The sequence below is a fragment of the Oncorhynchus keta genome, chromosome 19, assembly GCF_023373465.1.
Source record: "Oncorhynchus keta strain PuntledgeMale-10-30-2019 chromosome 19, Oket_V2, whole genome shotgun sequence".
Taxonomy (NCBI): domain Eukaryota; kingdom Metazoa; phylum Chordata; class Actinopteri; order Salmoniformes; family Salmonidae; genus Oncorhynchus; species Oncorhynchus keta.
This window is the reverse complement of record NC_068439.1, coordinates 68,597,939-68,615,313: the sequence shown is the minus strand read 5'-3', so window position 1 is coordinate 68,615,313 and position 17,375 is coordinate 68,597,939. Positions and strand designations below refer to the sequence as shown.

General features: G+C 43.3%; 2 protein-coding genes and 1 long non-coding RNA gene across 11 annotated transcripts in view; 1 reads left to right on the top strand and 2 right to left on the bottom strand.

Annotated features, from left to right (window-relative positions):
- LOC118397881 (ankyrin repeat domain-containing protein 6-like) overlaps window positions 1–10,522 on the top strand; it is a 30,198-nt gene extending 19,676 nt beyond the window's left edge. For 2 of the 4 annotated variants that reach the window (XM_052471135.1, XM_052471133.1), the window contains 12 exons: window positions 502–600; window positions 1,169–1,267; window positions 1,730–1,828; window positions 2,735–2,833; window positions 3,443–3,520; window positions 5,897–6,001; window positions 6,117–6,221; window positions 6,415–6,567; window positions 7,038–7,190; window positions 7,576–7,689; window positions 7,866–8,160; window positions 8,577–10,522. In XM_052471135.1, coding sequence (XP_052327095.1) covers window positions 502–600; window positions 1,169–1,267; window positions 1,730–1,828; window positions 2,735–2,833; window positions 3,443–3,520; window positions 5,897–6,001; window positions 6,117–6,221; window positions 6,415–6,567; window positions 7,038–7,190; window positions 7,576–7,689; window positions 7,866–8,160; window positions 8,577–9,226 — 2,049 coding nt within the window. In that variant the 3' untranslated portion in view covers window positions 9,227–10,522. Of the gene's footprint in view, window positions 1–501; window positions 601–1,168; window positions 1,268–1,729; window positions 1,829–2,734; window positions 2,834–3,442; window positions 3,521–5,896; window positions 6,002–6,116; window positions 6,222–6,414; window positions 6,568–7,037; window positions 7,191–7,575; window positions 7,690–7,862; window positions 8,161–8,576 lie in introns of all 4 variants that reach the window. The other 2 variants (XM_052471134.1, XM_052471132.1) reach the window with 1 other exon arrangement.
- Window positions 10,523–10,632: 110 nt separating this feature from the next.
- LOC127909457 (uncharacterized) lies at window positions 10,633–12,801 on the bottom strand. 5 transcript variants are annotated; one of them, XR_008071212.1, is made up of 4 exons: window positions 12,170–12,792; window positions 11,813–12,083; window positions 11,691–11,733; window positions 10,633–11,654 (listed from the first exon to the last, which is right to left on the bottom strand). It is a non-coding gene; the product is annotated as an uncharacterized LOC127909457 (long non-coding RNA). The 5 variants fall into 5 exon arrangements; XR_008071213.1 differs by lacking the exon at window positions 11,691–11,733 and having other exon boundaries at window positions 11,813–12,126; window positions 12,213–12,793; XR_008071215.1 differs by lacking the exon at window positions 11,691–11,733 and having other exon boundaries at window positions 11,813–12,126; window positions 12,256–12,792.
- A 1,305-nt stretch (window positions 12,802–14,106) lies between these two features.
- LOC118398759 (midasin-like) overlaps window positions 14,107–17,375 on the bottom strand; it is a 65,538-nt gene continuing 62,269 nt past the window's right edge. For both annotated transcript variants that reach the window (XM_035794429.2, XM_052471129.1), the window contains exons 96-101: window positions 17,135–17,309; window positions 16,853–16,926; window positions 16,628–16,742; window positions 16,381–16,447; window positions 15,760–15,902; window positions 14,107–15,543 (exon numbers count right to left, since the gene is read on the bottom strand). In XM_035794429.2, coding sequence (XP_035650322.2) covers window positions 15,358–15,543; window positions 15,760–15,902; window positions 16,381–16,447; window positions 16,628–16,742; window positions 16,853–16,926; window positions 17,135–17,309 — 760 coding nt within the window. In that variant the 3' untranslated portion in view covers window positions 14,107–15,357. The remainder of the gene's footprint in view (window positions 15,544–15,759; window positions 15,903–16,380; window positions 16,448–16,627; window positions 16,743–16,852; window positions 16,927–17,134; window positions 17,310–17,375) is intronic.

Here is a 17,375-nt window from a genome sequence, read left to right as displayed (position 1 = left end):
ATGCACTCACTCAATGGCGTAGAGGGATTTTAAACCCCAACAAACTGTCAGACAGCACTAACGCTATTTGACAATCTGTAGAGAAAATACGGCCTGTAATTGGCTTAACCCTCATTCATTCCCAGAGAAGGAAATACAATGCGTCCCAAATGGCACCTTATTCCCTATGGGCCATGGTTAAAATAGTGCACTAAAAAGGGAATAGGGTGCCATTTGGGATACAGTGCCAGCCCCGTGGAAGTCCATGCGGATAGAAAGAGTGTATATTGTTACAAAGGTAACAGCCACTCTCCAGCTGCCACACCTGGTAGAGCGAAAGCAAAGCCACACTGACCCTCTAAAGGAAACCAGAGCCTGTAGGCCTCAACACATAACCTCCTACTTATCCTGCTATGTCAGCTATTTTGACTGAATGAAAACCAATAACAGGGTTGTCTAGTATGATAATCCAGAGGTCAGGTGGTAGATGTGTAAAGCTCTTGACTGTGTTCATTATTGCAGGACGGTAACACTGCTCTGCATGAGGTCTCGTGGCACGGCTTCAGCCAGTCTGTCAAACTGCTGGTTAAGGCCGGAGCCAACGTTCACGCAAAAAACAAGGTAAGTCTACTGCAAATACTGTAGATGTGATTGGTTATGAAACAGGCAGTGTTACAGTAGGTCCTGTGCTGTGACAGCAGACTATTATATGACTGGAGAGCTTTTAGTGTTCAATAGGGCACACCAGGTAGCCTAGTGGTTAGAGCGTTGGGCCAGTAACCAAAAGGTTGCTGGATTGAATCCCCGAGCTGTCGTTCTGCCCCTGAACAAAGCAGTTAACCCACTGTTCTCCGGTAGGCCGTCATTGTAAATAAGAATTTGTTCTTAAGTGACTTGCCTAGTTAAATAAAATAATAATGTCTGGAATGGAATGGCATCAAATACATGGAAACAGGAATGGCATCAAATACATGGAAACAGGAATGGCATCAAATACATGGAAACAGGAATGGCATCAAATACATGGAAACAGGAATGGCATGGAAGCCATGTGTTTGATGCCATTTCATTTGTTCTATTCTGGCCATCAACCTCCTGTGAATACAGCTGCAAATAGAAATATGTTCCAAAACGTTATCTCACTATTAACCACAACCCCTGGTGTCTGTCTGTCTTTCTGTCCATGTAGGCAGGAAACACAGCCCTCCACCTTGCTTGTCAGAATGGCCACGCTCAGAGCTCCAAGGTCCTGCTGCTGGGTGGGTCCAGGCCTGACAGCAAGAACCATGTAAGTCCTCTTCCTCTATGGTTGGCTAGTCTACGGGGCGCCGTTTGTAACCTGCTGTATTTTGTGTGAAAGATTAATTTCGTGGCACAAAATGTTGCTTGTTACCCCACAGTACTCTTCCCATGGTATATCTGAACCACTGCGTAGGAAATCCATGCTGACACAGAAGCCTTTCTACAGTTAACTACCACCGCAGAGCAGTTTGCATGCTTAAGTAGTCACTTAATTATGAAACTACGTACCTCTCTGTGCTCTACTCTGCACTTCAAACCTAATCTCCCCTCATGGGTGAACTGCTCTCAGTCAACAAGAACTGAGGAAGTAGCTCTGTGTCGTTCATTTGTCCTCGAGTCACTTCCCTGTGCCATTACAAACGCTCCTGTCTTTGATTGCTTTCCCAACATCTGCGTGAATGGAAACTCGAGCTGTGTGTGGTGGTGGTCTCTCTTCATTGTGTTCCAGGTAGGTGACACTTGTCTGCATGTAGCGGCCCGCTACAACCATGTGTCCATGCTCCGCATCCTCCTGGGAGCATTCTGCTCCGTGGCAGAGAAGAACCAGGTTAGTCTGAGCATGTGACTGACACTACTTTCACACAGAGGCCTTTACCTTGTTTTGGGGACATTTGAAGGGGTTGTGTATCCAGCTCGAGACCCTGCTGTGACACTCTCTGCTTTCTGAGAAAGTCTTTTAAAATGTCTTTATCAATTTTTTTTGTAAAATGCTATTGTGATGCATGTACAACTACTATGTGAATGTACTTTAGTAGCTTTTTTTCTTTTAATGTAAAATATAATTGTTGTGTGAATCATATCTTTGTCAAAGGTCCTTCCCTTGATTTATCCTAACTTAGTCTTAGCATTGTTGTAACGGTTTTCTAGGTGTGAAGGAGAGTCGGACCAAAATGCAGCGTGTAGATTGCGATCCATGTTTAATGAACAAATGTAACACGAATCTAAATACAAAACCTACAAAACAATAAACGTAATGAAAACCGAAACAGCCTAATACTGGTGCACATACACACAGAACAAGGAACAAAGACACTAAGGACAATCACCCACGAAACAACCAAAGAATATGGCTGCCTAAATATGGTTCCCAATCAGAGACAACGATAAACACCTGCCTCTGATTAAGAACCACTTCAGACAGCCATAGACCTAACTAGAACACCCCACTAAGCTACAATCCCAATACATACACACCACATACAAAAACCCATGTCACACCCTGGCCTGACCAAATAAATGAAGATAAACACAAACTACTTTGACCAGGGCGTGACAATTGTGCAGTAAACCTACTGGATATAGTAAATATATGGCTGTATTTAGGTTTTAATAGCACAGAGCAGGGACCGTATAACATTGTTCTGTATTTGTTTGTTGATGCGTAAAAATCCAACGGAACATTCAGTATGCTAAGTCTCTCTCTCTTTCCCCCTCTCGCTCTTTTCTGGGCAAGGCTGGGGACACACCACTGCATGTTGCAGCTGCGCTGAATCATAAGAAAACAGTGCGGCTTCTGCTGGAGGCAGGAACAGACAGCAGCATCCGCAACAACGTGAGTAAAGTGCCTCCGGGGCCCGGCCCTACTGTGTTCACTATGCTCTGGAGCAGTCATGCACTTCTAAAGGCCCTCTTCATCTTGACTAATGTCACCGCTCTCGAGCCAGTGGTGTAGTTTTTCACTCAGTTAAAGCCACGCAGACTTTGATGAGTAATAGTATACTGTTCAAGAAACGTTTTGGCATACTGACAACTGAAATAGCTACTTGGAAATACATTTGTATATTCGTCCTCAACTCAGTGCCATATACAGTTGAATCATTCATCCCTAAGTAGGTCTGCGTCCCAAATGACAGCCTATTCTCTATATCCCTCAAACTCACCTCTGGACCTCCAAGCCAGTTTCACTGCATTTTTTCATTGTTCCCATCTAGTCAGGGACGTATTTAGGCCTGTGACACCAGGTGTGTGCAATTAATTATCAGGTAGAACAGAAAAACAGCCAGCTCCAGGCCTCATAGGGAAAGAGTTGAATACCCCTGCTTTATATAGTGCACTACTTTTGACCAGAGCCCTGGTCAAAAGTAGTGCACTATAAAGGGAAAAGAGTTCCATTTGGGACACAGTCTAGGTGTTGATTGACCTCTTGTCTGTGTGTGTGCAGGCAGGCCAGACTGCACTGGACCAGGCCAGAGAACACAACAACCCAGACGTAGCCCTTCTCCTGACCAAAGCGCCTCAGGTGAGTACAGGTTCACCTAGTCTGACAAGCAGGGGCAGCCAAGCAGTGTTTATCACCACCTCACACGCCTGCCTTATCTCGCTATATATTTATATAGAAACACTCATGCTGCCAACTGTGTTTGGACTTGAGTTACGATACTTCAGGTGTTTATCTGACTTCATTCCTGTGGGTTGGCAGTAAAGGTGTTCCTGCATCAAGTGCAAGTATGGGCAGAGTCCTTGGGAGACGACCATAGATACCAACCATCACTGATTTATCAATTAACTACTTACTGATTCAACCATCACTGATTAACAATAACTACTTACTGATTCAACCATCACCATCAATTGCAAAAATCACTGAAGCTGGAGTTTTATATCTCCCTCTCTAACTTTAAGCATCAGCTGTCAGAGCAGCTTACCAATCACTGTACCTGAACACAGCCAACCATATTATTACTTACCCTCTTGCTCTTTTGCACCCTACTTGCACATCATCATCTGCAGATCTATCACTCCAGTGTTAATGCTAAATTGTAATTATTTTGCCTCTATGGCCTATTTATTGCCTACCTCACCACTCTTCTACATTTGCACACACTGTACATAGCTTTTTCTATTGTGCTATTGACTGTACGTTTGTTTATGTGTAACTGTGATGCTGTTTTTGTCGCACTGCTTTGCTTTATCTTGACCAGGTCGCCTACCTGGTTAACCTGTCTAGGACTGGCGGAACCCCCCCCCCCCCGCAACAGCCAGTGAAAGTGCAGGGCGTCAAATTCAAAACAACAAAAATCTCATAATTAAGCATACAAGTATTTTACACCATTTTAAAGATACAATTCTTGTTAATCCAGCCACAGTGTCTGATTTCATAAAGGATTTACAGTGAAAGCACTACAAATGATTATGTTAGGTCACCATCAAGACAGCCATTTTTCCAGCCAAAGAGTCACAAAAAGCAGAAATGGAGATAAATTAATCACTAACCTTTGATGATCTTCATCAGATGATACTCATAGGACTTCATGTTACACAATACATGTATGTTTTGTTTGATAAAGTTAATATCTATATGTTCTAAAACATGCAGTGATTGTGCAGAGAGCCACATCAATTTACAGAAATACTAATAATAAACATTGATTAAGATACGACTATTATACATGAAACTTTAGATAAACTTCTCCTTAATGCAACCGCTGTGTCAGATTTTTAAAAAACTTTACGGAGAAAGCAAACCATGCAATAATCTGAGTACAGCCTTTAGACAACAAAGCAGCCAAAAAGATACCTGGCACATTTGGTAGTCAACATTTAAAAAAATATATATATTTAACCTATAGGCAAGTCAGTTAAGAACAAATTCTTATTTACAAAGACGGCCTAGGAACAGTGGGTTTAACTGCCTGTTCGGGGGCAGAACGACAGATTTGTACCTTGTACCTTGGGGGTTTGAACTTGCAACCTTCCGGTTCCTAGTCCAACGCTCTAACCACTAGGCTACCCTGCCGCCCCCCATTACTCAGAAATAGCATTTTAAATATTCACTTACCTTTGATGTTCTTCATCAGAATGCACTCCCAGGAATCCCAGTTCCACCATAAATGTTTGATTTGTTCGATAATGTCCATCAGTTATGTCCAAATATATTATTTTGTTATGGCGTTTGGTAAACAAATCCAAAAGCGCGTTCAGGTCGCGTCGGACGAAAAGTTCAAAAAGTTCTGTTACAGCCTGTAGAAACATGCCAAACTAAGTATGGAATAAATCTTTAGGATATTTTTAACATAAAACTTCCTTAATGTTCCAACCGGACAATTACTTTGTCTGTACAAATTAAGTGGAACGTAGCTACTTTTCACGTGAGTGCGCTGCCAGACCACTCACTCAAAGAGCCCTCATGAGCCCCTCCTTCAGAGTAGAATGCTCAAAACAGATGTTGACATCTAGTGGAAGCCTTGGGAAGTGAAACATAACTAATATCACCCTGTATCTTCAATGGGGGCTGAGTTGAAAAACTACAAACCTCAGATTTCCCACTTCCTGGTTGGATTTTTTTTTCATATGGCAGGTTTTTGCCTGCCATATGAGTTCTGTTATACTCACAGACATCATTCAAACAGTTTTAGAAACTTCAGAGTGGTTTCTATCCAATACTAATAATAATATGCATATATTAACATCTGGGACAGAGTAGGAGGCAGTTCACTCTGGGCACGCTATTCATCCAAAAGTAAAAATGCTGCCCCCTATCCCAAAAAGGTTAAATAAAGAAATATAATCTAAAGTCAATTAAATTCAGGACTGCTAACCAATCAGTAAACTTGAAGCCTCAGTAAATAATACACTGGCCTTTAGTTCGGAACCCGCTCTCCCTCTGTATGTTCAGGTCCAGAGGTTTACCCGAGGCAGGAGTGTGAGGAAGAGGAGGGACAAGCTGAAGGCTGATCGCCGAGCACAGTCTGTCCCCAGGGATGACATGCTGCCCAGGAAGGTACAGTTACAGTACAGCTCCTCATCTTACTCCTACTGTCTCTGTGTGTCAGAATATGATAGCATAGATGCTCAGATGTTCGCCTGAAAGACACATTTTCTGTCGTTTCTTACAGGACAGCGCATCTGCTGCTGACGACACCCCTAGCAGCGACCGCATCGCCCACAAACATGAGGTGATTGAGGCGAGCAAGAGCACAGACAGGGAGCTCAGAGAGAAGGTTAGCTATTACCGTAACCTTGTAACAACACATGAGAAGGTCGGCTATTACCGTAACCTTCTATCAACAACACATGAGAAGGTCCGCTATTTCCGTATTCTTCTAACAACAAAACATGTTTACCCAGGTGAAATATGTCATTAATATTAAACACGTGGAACATGTGATGAGCTGTGCTGTCGTACCATTGCAGCCATCGCTCTCAGAACCCCTCCGTCGTAGAGAGAACAAAGATGGAGAGAAGAGGCGGGGCAAACTGCGAGGCTCCTCCCCCCAGCCCCCACACAACTACAAGGCCTATCAGCTGTACACTCTGTACCGAGGCAAGGATGGCAAGGTCATGCAGGTAGATAGAAAAAGTACATACTCACTGTCTCTACAATGACTTATTTTGTTTGAACATTTTCATGTGATGCTATGATATATTACGCTTACCAAATTCACTTTTAATGTAGCTTTAAAGGACTGTGAATGGAGCTACTATCATATATTTTCTGTAATGTTGAAACCTTGTAAGAGGCTTTGCTACTATATTCTGCTATTTAGAAACATATATTTCAGTCTGAGTATGGCCCTGCGACAGGGGGTTTACTCACTCCAAACAGCCAACCCGACTGCTCAGAGGCATCTGCATAGTCCTAATGCACACTGTTGCCTTGTTTTGTATCACATTCCAATTATAAAACTGGGGGGACCTGTCCCCAGAGAAAGTTGGCCCCTGGGTTTACTTGTACATCATGCTTCAAAAACATGTTTAGTTCTGTTAGTCTCCACTATCAAGTGGCTCAGTGCTCATGGTTATTGTCTGTGTCCCAGGCCCCTATCAACGGCTGTCGCTGTGAGCCTCTGATCAACAAGCTGGAGAACCAGCTGGAGGCCACCAAGGAGGAGATGAAGACGGAGATCCACACGGTGCAGGACCTGATGAACAACAAGATGGGACAGCTGGACCGCAAGAACAAACATCAGGTATGGACTAGACCAGGGTGGGGTTCATTAGGGAAGGCGACGTAAAATGTTTTGCACCAAAAAGCTAATTGAACGAAAAGCTTATTGAACCAGTCCAGATAGATCAGTCCCAGTTTCAGTCCATTCCCTACCGTTTGGTGCCTAATGAACACTACCTACACCACACCAGTCTCTCAAGTCACAGCAGTGCTGGTGGATGTGGGGCGGGAAATCCATGCATGTATAATTTGTGCTGATTTTGCATAGCCTATTAATGAAATGAAGTGTAATGTTGCTAAAGTCAAAAACAGCTCTGAGCTTTTGTCACAACCAGCGTCTTGCATTAATCATGACAGCTCTGTCAGATTTGGGCATTTAACTCTGGTTTGTGATTGTGTGGTTCTAGATCCGTGCTCTGGATAAGATGACAGTAGAGAGGGTGTCAGCGGAGAGGACGGAGTGCCAACACAGGATCAACCAGAGAGCCATGCAGGAAAGACAGGAGGGGGAAAAGAGACAGGTAATACGAACAGCAGTGTCAACTCACACAACACAGCAGGAGAAGGTGGTCTATGCCATATCACTTTTTAGCTCAGACATTTCAACAATGCATTTCCACTTACAATGAATACTATTGTACGCTACTGTTTCCTCTGTCATTAAACCCCTTCATGTCTTGGCCTGCCCTTCAAGCAGGCATCAGTGGTGAACGAGCTGAAGAACTGGTGCATGGCCAAGCTCCAGAACATCGAGGTGCGCTTAGCAGGAGACCCCTGCAACACCAAGCTGCGCCGTTCCTCGTCCATGTCTGAGGGCCTGTGTGAGGTGGACCCTGGGGGCCTCACCGTGCTGCCTGCTGGGGGGCCTGGGAACAGCGCCCAGTGTCTGGCCCCCCACATCACTGACGTCACCAAGGGAGACCGCAACACCGCCGCCACAGAGGACCCCTCAGCCAACCACTGCTTTGCTGTTCAGGTGGACAGCTCTCCAGGTACAGTTCGAACAGAACTCTGTGAAATAGCCAGCGCTCTGAATTACTATGCTTATGCACATTCATGAACCCCACATACACAAAGAGTGGGAATTAATTTCAAGCAGATACAGGCTTGTGCAAGCATTACATAATCTAAGTTTATTAAGTTTATTATTCTTAGGTCTTACCTTCTTTCTTTTTTTAGGTAAATAAAGATTGAATGTGGCCCAAATAACATTTTCACAGAAATTGAAAAATGATTGTTGCCTATGGCAGGCTAATTAAAATATCATCCCAAACTATCAGATTGCATTTGAAGATTGGCAATCTCACTGGAACAAATTTGAATAATCATAAATTATTTGTGCGCCATGCTCTAAGGTTGACTTTTTAATTCTAATTCATTCAATAATTGCTTCTTGGAAATCTTCCAGACAGTGATAAACATCCCAAGCAAGCGGAGATCTCCTCCCCAACTACTGCCAAGTTCCTGTCACAGTCTCCCCAAGTAGTGCGACCCAAGGAGCGCTTGCTAGGTGCTACTGAACACCGGAGGCCGTATCAAGAACTGCAGGACGTGGCGCTGCTGGAGTTGGGACCGAGCAGCAGGAGCAGCAGAAGCAACAACAACCGGGCCAGCAGTCTGTCCCCAGCGACAGAGCGCCACTGCAGCAGCAGACAGGACAAGGACCGCAACAGGGATAGAGACCGGGAGCGGGGCAGAGACAAGGGCAAGCACCACAAGAGGCACTCCCAGGGCAGGACTAAGGCCAAGGGGGCCACGGTGGGGCAGGCCGAGGTGACTCAGACTCTGGAGGTGTTTGAGGAAAGAACCGTGGAGAGAGACGGGGGGGAGAGCTCCTTTTCCCATGAAAGGGAGAACATGCACGCCCTGGAGGTGACACAGTACTTCTTTGAGGCGGTGTCGACCCAGATGGAGCACTGGTATGAGAGGAAGATCCAGGAGGCCAGGTGGCAGGCGGACCAGAGGGCCCAGGCAGACAGGGCTGCCCTGCTGGAGAGGATAACATACCTGGAGGACGAGCTACGCATGCTCAGGACTAACAGGCACGACGACAGCTAACACAGACATACCACTACAGAGTTTAAAGCAGTGGAGGCTGCTGAGGGGAGGACGGGACGGCTCATAATAATGGCTGGAATAGAGCGAATGGAATGGTATACTTATTCCACTCCATTACCACAAGCCCATCCTCCCCAATTAAGGTGCCACCAACCTCCTGTGGTTTAGAGTTACACCTTCAGAATGGCAAAAACCATCTGAGGTCATTACAGATGGCAACCTGGATCTAGTGGATCCACTAGTAGACTTGACCATAAATTGGCCATACATTTGTCATTGACCATGCACATTCTCTACAGAATTTCATACTTATATCTAATAATGTCATGCAACAGTAGAAAATAATCCATTTGTAATGGTGACTTATAAATGAGAAATGTTATGGCATGCCAGACAATTCAGTATAATGTTGTCTTGTTAATCATGTGTTTTGTTGTATACACCTGGGCAGCTCCTGTGTGTTGTGCTTTGTAAAACCCCCAGTAAATGTACTGCTGGTTACAATGGATCTGTCACAGTGCCATTATTGAACTGGAACACCTACACATATTGGCACATTGATAGCTTGTCCTCAACATGCCAATACTCCAGTGCTTTTTATCCTGTGATGCGAAAGCCTGTTATGAGAATGATTCTGGGGGTTTGTGGAAAATGTGGGTCATTTTTACTAACATTGTAAAAAACAAAATTCAATGAGAGAGTAGAGGAAAACGAGAGCAGACAGCTTCAGGAATAGTTTTGAGTTAGCCAGGATGCTTAACATATCAGTAGAATAAACTACTGCAAGCTTTCATATGTGACTTACAAGGGCAACAGAGCTCACAAGAATACAGCCAAACTGAAAATGTCTTAACTGAAGAGAAGTTGTGCTTTCATAACTTTAGTACTCATCCACTTCTGCTCCAGCCCACTATTTATTTGATGGTAAAAACTCCATAACACCCTAATGTTTATCCTCAGCACTAAAATGAGTTACTGTTAGGAAGACCATGTTGGCATGATGAAAAGTCAAATAGACTACTGTAAATGTGTTACCGTGCTCATAGTTGACACTTGTTCTGTTCATGTGAGGTCGTTGTACATTGATGTCTCTGCTGATATGAACATATATTCTGTCTAATGAAGTCAGATGATGTCAAGTGTATTTTGTAAAAACCTAAAGAGAAACTACAAAAATGGCACGTCTGTTTTATATTCAAGAGGTAGACGCTAAGAGCTACCCAAGAGCAGCCCAACATGAGCCCTGGAATACTAGTTATAACCAATAAATAAATCCTTACCTATGGTGTTATTTCACATGATTGCAAATGGCATATCATCAATGATTCTCACAGCTTTGCTCAAAAGTGAACTAGACTCAGCGATCTGGGAAAGTGTCACCACTGCTAGACATGGACATTTTAATAGCAACTGAACTGATAGGGGACTCCCAATGACATATCTCATATGGTTGTGCTCACGCCAAACAACATTCTGTATCAGACACAAGCAGTGTCAGGGATTCAACGAGAAGATTCAATGAGAAGAAAGTAGAGGAGCTGGTACGGATAAGATTTCTTCCATGGCAAGTGTGACAAGGTCCTGATTCCTATGGCTTTCATGCTGCACATACACAGTCCATTTGAGATATCTAACTCTGGCAGTGTCCTAATAATGGACAATGACGGAGCTACATTTGAGGCAGAATAGCAAAGTTGCTGGCATTCACCTCCAGCATGAATGGGTGGATTACCTCAGTCTAATTTATAAACAGTCATATGGAATTAGCAGAGCAATATGCTGAGGAAAACAATAAGTACCTTACTGTAATAGATTTCCATTCAAATGGGCAAAAATAGCTTTTTAGCAAAAAACTATTTCTCAAGCACAAATGTTGTTAGGAGTCTCTGGGAGTGGTCTGAGTGGGGAGAGGAAACCCGAGAACTAGCTTTTATTGGCAGAAAATAACTACCAGGAAATAACACTGATCACTGCTTAAAGGTCCCGAATAGTCATTCTGAATCCCATGTAAAATAGCCTTTTGAGTGACTAAACTATCTCCCATAATATTTTGGGGGGATAGAAATGCTATTATAATTTTTTCTCTCATGGCTAACAGGAAGTTTGAAAAGACAGGCGTGGGCGTGGAGCTTATATTCATGAGCTCGCATTGATTGACAGCTCTTTGAAACTCCTATGTCAAGAAACTTGGATGCAGTGAGCAGTGTTGCAGTAAAATCTTCTCAAGAAAACTTGGTGATACACAAAGCAACTCAAACGACATTGAAATTGCATCAATGATGTCAATGTTTTGGTCTCCCTCCCGTTTTCCATGTCTCTTGTTATGTGATTCACAGCAGCATTGACGGATGTGTTGACTAGCTAACACCAGACACAGATGAAGACCTAGCTAACCAGTAACTAGCTAACACCAGACACAGATGAAGACCTAGCTAACCAGCTAACACCAGACACAGATGAAGACCTAGCTAACCAGTAACTAGCTAACACCAGACACAGATGAAGACCTAGCTAACCAGCTAACACCAGACACAGATGAAGACCTAGCTAACCAGTAACCAGCTAACACCAGACACAGATGAAGACCTAGCTAACCAGTAACTAGCTAACACCAGACACAGATGAAGACCTAGCTAACCAGTAACTAGCTAACACCAGACACAGATGAAGACCTAGCTAACACCAGACACAGATGAAGACCTAGCTAACCAGTAACTAGCTAACACCAGACACAGATGAAGACCTAGCTAACACCAGACACAGATGAAGACCTAGCTAACCAGTAACTAGCTAACACCAGACACAGATGAAGACCTAGCTAACCAGTAACTAGCTAACACCAGACACAGATGAAGACCTAGCTAACCAGTAACTAGCTAACACCAGACACAGATGAAGACCTAGCTAACCAGTAACTAGCTAACACCAGACACAGATTAAGACCTAGCTAACCAGTAACTAGCTAACACCAGACACAGATTAAGACCTAGCTAACCAGTAACTAGCCAACACCAGACACAGATGAAGACCTAGCTAAACAGTAACTAGCTAACACCAGACACAGATGAAGACCTAGCTAGCCAGTAACTAACTAAACACCAGACACAGATGAAGACCTAGCTAAACAGTAACTAGCTAACACCAGACACAGATGAAGACCTAGCTAGCCAGTAACTAACTAAACACCAGACACAGATGAAGACCTAGCTAAACAGTAACTAGCTAACACCAGACACAGATGAAGACCTAGCTAAACAGTAACTAGCTAACACCAGACACAGATGAAGACCTAGCTAACCAGTAACTAGCTAACACCAGACACAGATGAAGACCTAGCTAACCAGTAACTAGCTAACACCAGACACAGATGAAAGGGGAAACATATAAGTATCTTTGCCATAGATGAATAGTGTAAACTTAATTATATTTGCTGACAAACACCCTACAATCAAAATTTTGCACCAGTATAGTAGCTATCTAGCTAGCCCTGAACAAAAATATAAACGCAACATGTAAAGTTTGGGTCCCATTTTTCATGAGCTGAAATAAAAGATTAAATAAAATTTCCATCAGCACAAAATGCTTACTTCTCTCAAATGTTTTGCACAAATTTGTTTACATCCCTGTTCGTGAGAATTTCTCCTTTGCTAAAATAATCCCTCCACTTGACAGGTGTAGCATATAAAGAAGCTGATTAAACAGCATGATCATTACACGGGTGCACCTTGAGCTGGGGAGAATAAAAGGCCACTCTAAAATGTGCAATTTTGTCACACAACACAATGCCACAGATGTCTTAAGTTTTAAGTTATGAGGGAACGGGCAATTGGCATGCTGACTACAACAATGTCCAACAGAGCTGTTGCCATATAATTTAATGTACATTTCTCTAACATAAGCCACCTCCAACATCATTTAAGAGAATTTGGCAGTACATCCAACCAGTCTCACAACAGTGTAACCACGCCAGCCCAGGACCTCTTCTTCACCTGCGGGATCGTTTGAGGAGTATTTCTGTCCGTAATACAGCCCTTTTGTGGGGAAAACCTCATTCAGATTGGCTGGGCCTTGATCATGTGAAATCCATAGATTAGGGCCTAATGAATTAATTTCAATTGACTGATTTCCTTATATGAACTGTAACTCAGTAAAATCTTTGAAATTGTTGCATGCTGCGTTTATATTTTTGTTCAGTATATATAAACCATGCCCCACTGCAAACACAACATTGCCTTCTCCAATGCAGGTTACGAGGCAGTATTTATTTAAATTAGGTAAAAGAATATCACATTACCATTGGGGAATTAAATTGAGTTAGGGTGATGCCTTAATAATCCAGATGTATCCAAGTGTTTGACATCGAGCAGGGACCAATAACTTTTTGATAAAACTTTATGTAAAAGCAAAAGTCATTTTTCATTCTTTGATCTGGGATATAAACCAAATATCATCCAATTTCATGAAACACATGATTTTGACTGATCATGACCTTTAATGTTAGCTAGCTAGCTCATGCTGCCATGGCTATTTCCCAAGGCAAGCATGATGTCAGAGAACATGACCTCGTTGGCACTACACTAACCCCATGGTTTACTGTTCATGTTACCAACATATATTTGTATTACCTGTTTTAATGTAAGTGCTGCCACGGGTAACCTTGAGCTAACCATGCGGACAGTAGCAAACATGGTTATAGAGGTAGCTCTACAGCTGATCCACTGTTTTTGGCTGGTCCATCTTGGTTCAACATCGATGATTAACAAGATCAATGTCACCCTCTTGTGGGGTGGAGTACTTATTGAAAATCCAAATCTCTAGGGGCCATAAAATAATTATACTGTAGGCTACTACCTACCATACATGATAAAACATGTGCTCAAAACAGTTAAAAAAGTTTATTACCCCTAACATCATACAATGTATCATGTCATATGCGATTGATAGATGGTATGAACAACTACCATGAGAATCATTTGTTTGCTTAGTTATTTCCACATTACAAAACACCAACAACATGGCGATAAACATTTCAATGCACAATCATCAACCACTGTTTTCCTAATGTCACAGCAATTGTATTTTCTAATGACGTGTCAGTGAATGAACCTTATCTACAGTACAGTCGAGGTGCAAAACAAATGTAGTTGTGATGTCACTTAGGCTGCATTGAGACAGTTAGCACAACATCCAAATTGGTATTTTGACCAATCATATCACATCTTTTGACATCAAATATTTTTCAGAGCCGATCTGATTGGGCAAAAGATCAGGATTTGGCTACCTGTCTAAACATAGCCTAAAACCAGAGAAATGGAACCAATTGGAGTATTTATCAAAATTGTTATTAGCAATCATTGAGCTTCAAAGTGCATAAGAACCACATTTTCCAAAAACATTGACTAAAATAGAAAGAGAAAGAGAGAAAAAGAGAGAGAAGCTTTATAATGACACCACATTATTTTGGGCAAAATGATCATTTCCAAGTAAACAATGGATGCATTTTCTAAAGCACATAGTATAAAGTGAGATGCAGAAACATTTTGTCAAGGCACAATTTTGGGATTACTTTTTAAATGGATCAAGCCCATATCAGCATGCTTTTCTTTTGCCATGATATAATTAAGGGGGTGCTTTTTTTCCTTGTTATTTTTTATTTTACAAACAGTGCATTAACATCACAACACTGTCAGCTCTATACATGGTCATTTGATGCGTTTACATGAAAGCAGAATGTCTTGATGAGCATGTTAGACTGAAAACATCCATACACCATGAAGGGGGTTATAGTACACAGGGAAAAGAGGTATCTTGTTCACACGGAAGGAAATCACATTTTGTTTCTTTTCAAACATTTTTTATAGACGTGCAAGATAAAGCAATGCTAATTACATTACGAAATAACTTCCAGAATTCCCCTGGCCTGATGACAAGGACTAAACAGCAGAGGTTGCTATCAAACTCTACAGTCTACTAAAATTAGAGTAAAAATAAGAAAAAAGGCACATATACAGTGGCAAGTCCGTCTTCCTTTGTGAGTCCTGTTTTTGAGTCTGTGTGTTGTCGAGAGGCTAGCAGCAGAGTGGCGTTGTGCGGTTGGTTGCTGCCCTCTCAGATGGTTTCTTCTCATTGGCCTACTGGTCGGTTGCCGTGACGAGTTCAAACCACTGCCTCAGTGCGTCGCTCAGGGTCTCTGGCAGGGCGTTGACGTCCCTCAAGATCACGTAGAAGGGGAAGGGGAACTCCTCCATGTAGGAGCGGATCTCAGGCATCTCTCCTGGACCTTTGAAGATGGGCACCTTGATGTCCAGAATGGAGTCCTGTAGAAAAATGACAGGAAATGTCAAAAGGAATATTGTGGAATATTTCCAGGATATTTCAATATGAATATCATATCTCAGTTATTTGACCATTCACATAAACACATGCAACTTCTATTGGACTGTATCATGTAAATGACAGTAAAACCTTGCATTTACTATCCACAATCCTTGCTACATAACATGGATTCCATCTAAATCAACTAAGTCCTTTACCCTGGAGTTGGGGTTCTCAAGCACCACGAAGATGACAAAGATGTTGGCGCTGCGAGCCGCCTGCACGGCAGCCGTCACCCTGTCCTTCCCCTCCAGGAAGAGCCCCCTGCCGTCCGACACGATGAGCAGCAGCTGGGCCGTCTCTGTTGAGGGGAGGGGGGGAGAGAGTGAGAGGGAGGGAAAAAAAGAGCACAGGATGAGGGGGAGGCGGTCAGTTTACACTGGCACCACAATGGCCCTGGGTGTCTGCTTACAGGTTCCAGTCCTCTGGGCCGCAGAGGGAGAGCAGTGAGAGCCCTGATACCAGCTCTGCACTGTGATCCTCAGAGCGGCTCCACAGAGGACATGTTAGCTTCACCAGGGGCACTGTAGCAGGAACAATACTCTGCCTTGACTAACAGTACTGGGGCTCTGCTCCCTACCAACACACTGCTCCACTCAGGGCTTGTTTGTTGGACATCAGATACTATCAGGGCATGGACCCCAAAGCATCAGAGGATGATGTAATCAGCTGACATTCTTGCATATGTCTCAAACCATTACTGTAAGGAATAGTGGGATCTAGGGGACTAGAGGAAGCCATTCTCGCTTATAGTAGTAACCTTCCACCCAGTAGAGTACCTGTGTTCATGGATCCAAGGCTGTGCTGCTTGGCTGCTACAAACATGTTGGCTGAGGTCTCCAGGAACTAAAGGATATTAGAGCACAATGTGGGAGTCAGTCTCAAAAGAAAATAAATCTGTCTCAAATAATATTTTGGGGAGAGATCTGTTGAACAATATCACAGTAAAGAACAGACCTGAAAGTGGTTCAAATCATCAAAATGAAAAAGAGTGAAAAATAAAGGAAGAAGGAAAGGGACTCCCACCTGGGCTATCCTGGTCTTTTTCTGCTGGAACTGACAGAGCCTCAGTATCCTAGCACCTGACTGATCGTTGAACGGTTGTTGGAACGGGTGGAGAAGCTGCACTGTCTCTCCAAAGCTGAGGGGACAACCAACACAATCCTCACATCATGTTGTTATCTCACTGTCAGGGGAAGAGAAACACCTGGACATCCATATTAATGTATTTTCAGTGACTGCTCCTCTCACCTGCACACAGACACCTGCCCAACCTCCAGGAGAGTGAGAGCGTTGACGATCACAGACAGGGATTCAAAGGCCAGCTGTGAGGCACAGGAGACAAAGGTGAGATAGTGTTTTTCCCCATGTGGCACCCTATTCCCTATGCGCTACTTTTGACCAGAGACTTTTGAGCCCCGGCCTAAACTAGTGCACTCTAAAGGGAATAGCGTGCCGTTTAGAATTCATACATAGTTCCTGCAGCACTGATTGCAAGGTTGTCTCCACTCATCCCTCTGTGAAGCGACCTACCTGTTTTGAGTGGTTGTCCACCATGCTGGAGGAGTCGTCCACGGCCAGACAGATCTGATACTCTCTCTTGCTAGGCTTGGTTCTCCTCAGCCAGATCTTGTCTTTACGGAACTGACTGGCGATGTAGGGGATCACCTTCCGCATGTTCAGACGCTTTCCTGTGCGGAAGTCTCCTCTGTGACAGAGAGAAAACAGAATAAAGAGATGAGCTAATATTTGTTGTGAAATTAAAAAGGATCTT